Below are 4,182 nucleotides of genomic sequence, written 5' to 3' on the forward strand. Positions count from 1 at the left end.
TCAGAAAATTATTAGTTTGAATCATAGTTTTACCATTTTTTATTTAAGTAACTTCAAGAAAATTAATTTTTCCTAAATTTAGGAGATGGTGATCTGATGCACATGTGTGCAAAACACATTTTTATTCCACAGAAATTCCTAGAAGATGTCTTAAAAAAAAAAAAAACACTTGAACTGGAGGACGGAAGGCCAATATCTATAGAAGCAAGACATCTTACATTTTCTAGAATTATATTTGAGGAACAAAGCGTTGAAAAAATGTGAAGGCATCCTGGGAAGAAACCACACTCTTATTGTGAAATTGGAAGAAATTGGTCAAAAGAAAAAAAGACCTAGGATGGGGGAAACGATGGAAGGAAAAGAGAAAAGTGCAAGTCAGTTATACTATTAGTGTCTCTTAACTCATTGAAAAGGAACGTTTCTGCTAACATCTATTAGAGAAATTTTAACACCCATGTCTTGTACTCTGAATAACTATTTAAAGATAACAATATGCAATGTATTAACTATTGTTATTGTCCTATTATTTTGTTATGAAATTTTGTTTTACTTTTTTTCACAAAATAAAAAATAGAAATCACATTCACTCCTCCTCCAATTTGAAATATAATAACAAAGTTTTTTAATTCATGTGGCTACTTACAGTTTAAATATGGTTTTTAAATATATTTTTCTCTGAAAAAAATTCTTTTGACAGTAGCTTCTGCAGAGCTGCCTTCATGGCTTCATTTCGCAAACTGTAGATAATTGGATTGAATGTTGGAGGTATCACAGTATAGAATATTGCAAACATGAGGTCGATAGCTGATGGAGAATCTGAAGGGGGTCTTAGAAACTCAAAGCCTGCTGTTGCAAGGAAGAAAGTGACTACAAATACATGTGGTAGGCAGGTGGAGAAGACCTTGGTCTGACCTGCTGATGGGAGTCTCAGCACTGTTGAGAAGATGCGAATGTAGGAGACCACAATGGAGATCAAACAGATAAATGCTGTCAAGGTTGTGAATGCAGCCACTGCAATCTCATTAATGAATTCATGAGAACATGCCAGTTTCAACATCTGAGGAACATCGCAGAAGAACTGGTGAATAACTCTCTCCCCGCAGAGAGGAATGGAGAAGTTAACTACTGTGTGCATGAGCCCAGAGAGGCCCCCGACCACCCACACAGCTGTCACTGCACATCTGCAAGCACTGGGATTCATAATGGTCCCATACTGTAGTGGTTGACAGATGGCTACATACCGATCATAAGACATCACTGTGAGGATTGCCACTTCTGACGAGGCCAGTGCTATGAAGAAGAAAACCTGAAGAATACACTGACCAAGGGAAATGTAATTATTGTCTGTAAGTGAGTTTGCAATGGACTGCGGAACTGTGACGGAGATGATGCAGATGTCCAGAAGAGAGAGGTACTTCAAAAAGTAATACATGGGAGAATGCAGATGATGGTCTAAGGTAATGATGGTAATGATGAGGATGTTACCTGTTAAGGCCAGCAGGTATATTACCAAAAAGAGAAATGCATGTAAAATCTGAAGATTACGGTCATCAGAAAACCCCATGAGGAGGAAGCCATTTTTTGAAGTCAAGTTGACCATATTCTGAAAGCACCAAATTTAACTCTATTTAAGAAAAGTAGGAAAAGAATGTGTGATATTTACTATGTCTGCATGTCAAGTAAATCAGCATCCATGGCCCAGAGATACTAATATCAATCGATAACAATAACCCACAACCTGCGGACCAACTCCAGAGATACTAATATCAAGAATTTTTCATTACATTTGAATCAGAAAAAACCTTTTGCTATTATTCAGAAACAGAGACCTTGAGTATAATCAACTAGTCATGAGAATTTCCTGGAGAAGAATTTAGGTTGTCAAAGTTGGAGAAACTGGTGGAAATGATAAAGTCTTTAATCTTCAATATCATTTGTTAAAATAATATTGCACTAAAATGAAGTTCATGACATGACTTTGTGGTAGGCTTGGAATGTAAAATAACATATAAATATATTAAGGCAATTCACATATTTAAAATTGCCACTGGCTAATAAACCAAAAGCATTATCTTCCTCTTTTAACCTCTACATGATAGATTTCTTCATAGAAGGAGGAAGGGAAAAGACTATGAGAAAAAAAATAACACAACTCACAGATACACACATGTATGTGCTCGCACCATAATCTGCCTTCAACAGCTCTCATCTATATATTTTAATGTTTCTCCTCTTCAAAATAGAATATAATTTCTATATTTTGCATAAGAATTGGAGAATTATTTTATTTAAATTTCACTGTTTGCCAGTTGTGCTGATTCTCAAATAAGAAGGAAAAAGATAATACATATATATGGAAATACACTTAGAATTAAAGAAGATATTGTGAGACTGTATTAAACTTACATTGACTCCTTTAAAGTCATCGTATATTAAATCTTTTATTTTATAACAAGACTACATTTATTTGTTGCAGAACATAATGATTCTTTCAATGCTACTTGCTCCCCTAAGTAATTTTTTCTCCACTAATCACATATACACAAATTTTATTTTATTCTAGAAAATGTTTCTCAACTTTCTCGTCTTTTTTTGACCTCTCAACTGTTGAAACCCTGTGTTTTCCTAAAAGTCATTCTCCTTGTTTCTGTAAGTCAACTCCTCCAATTCCTCACAGAGCCTCCTCTGCAAATTTAGTATCCATTTCTCCTGGTTTTGGTTTTTGTTTTGTTTTGTTTTGTTTTTGTTTGTTTGTTTGTTTTGGCTTTTTGAGACAGGGTCTTGCTATGCAGTTCAGGCTGGCCTTGAGCTCAATTTTTAGCCCATGCTGGTCTCGAACTCCCAACTATCCTCCTGCCTCACCCTCCCGAGTGCTGGGATTACAGGCGTGCGCCACCACACCCAGCCCATTTCTCCTGTCTACTACTTTCATGTTATATCTTAGGGTAAATAATACAATGTAGGTAATTCGGACTCCAATCCCACAATTTTTTTTTACCTACATACAGATGAAATTCTTTTTTCCTTTCCAAGTCAGTGAACATGTCTGTTCTCAGCCTTCCCCTACCTCAAATGTCTGCTTCACTGTTATACGCTAATTCTCCTTGTCTCCCTCTTTCCTTCCTCTCCATCTCTCACTTACTCCATACACCTTCTCTCTTTGTACATATGTGTATATAAATAAAACCTCGTGTGAAACTTGATTTACTGAGTTTCCTTTTAATGAGCCAATAATATGGACCACTATATTCTGTTTATATATGAACTTAAAAATCAATATCTCTATATAAGTTTGTTTTAAGTCTCACCCGCCGGAGCTGGGGATTTAGCTCAGCGGCACAGCGCTTGCTTGGCAAGTGTGAGGTTGTGAGTTTGATTCCCGCTACTGGAAAAAAATCCACAACAGAAAGAAAAAAAAAAACAGTCTCACCCACTTAAATGAAAAGCCTTCACTCCACAGTTAGTACCTCCATATGGTCTGTTCTCTCTCTATCACCATGCTCCTGAGTAGATAGCCTCTAATAACCTACAGTTGTGTGTACTTCTTGACACTTTATTTTGTGAACCATGGTTACTGTGCTTATCCCATGAATTTTCTCTGTCTTCTCTACCAGATCAGTAGATCATTGTACCAATGGTAAGTTCAGTGTATTCTTGTTACTTCATCATTATTTAAGATTACCTCTCTCAATAAATGGCATATTACACAATTTTTCTTCTAAAACTTCTCTTTTCCATAGGCTCCAAGCCACTTACTGTTTTTTTCTCTTTTGATGAATATTCTTTCTTAGTTTCCATTCTTACCCACATCCTTCTCTGCACATTCATTGAAATTTGATTGTATCAAAATAGCCCCTCCTCATATTTCCTTTCTTCCTTCGTATTACTAAAATAATTCTCATACTATAATTGCTATTTAAAGGAGACAGTTTAAAAGCTCTTCTGCGCATTTACACATTTTTGCTTAACTGGGAGAGCTAAAAGAACTACCATAGGTTTTCTGAGTGCCTGATTCTCATATTCAAATTCACAGTTAGCTACTTCCAACTGTGTTTTTGCCTTCATAGCCCATGTCTTCTTTCAATTATTTTTATATCACTGTTATCTATACCAAAAAAGGCACAACTTCTCTTTCATCTATCATCCAAACATCAAACTTCTATAGGTTTATTATTTCTTTTT

General features: G+C 35.7%; 1 protein-coding gene across 1 annotated transcript; it reads right to left on the reverse strand.

Annotated features, from left to right (window-relative positions):
- Window positions 1–646: 646 nt before the first annotated feature.
- On the reverse strand, window positions 647–1,600 carry LOC102029083 (olfactory receptor 14J1-like). Its single transcript, XM_013503807.1, has one exon. The coding sequence runs from the start codon at window positions 1,598–1,600 to the stop codon at window positions 647–649; it is 954 nt and encodes a 317-aa protein (XP_013359261.1).
- Window positions 1,601–4,182: the final 2,582 nt, after the last annotated feature.

The sequence above is a fragment of the Chinchilla lanigera genome, unplaced genomic scaffold (assembly GCF_000276665.1).
Source record: "Chinchilla lanigera isolate Chin_1 unplaced genomic scaffold, ChiLan1.0 scaffold00082, whole genome shotgun sequence".
NCBI lineage: Eukaryota > Metazoa > Chordata > Mammalia > Rodentia > Chinchillidae > Chinchilla > Chinchilla lanigera.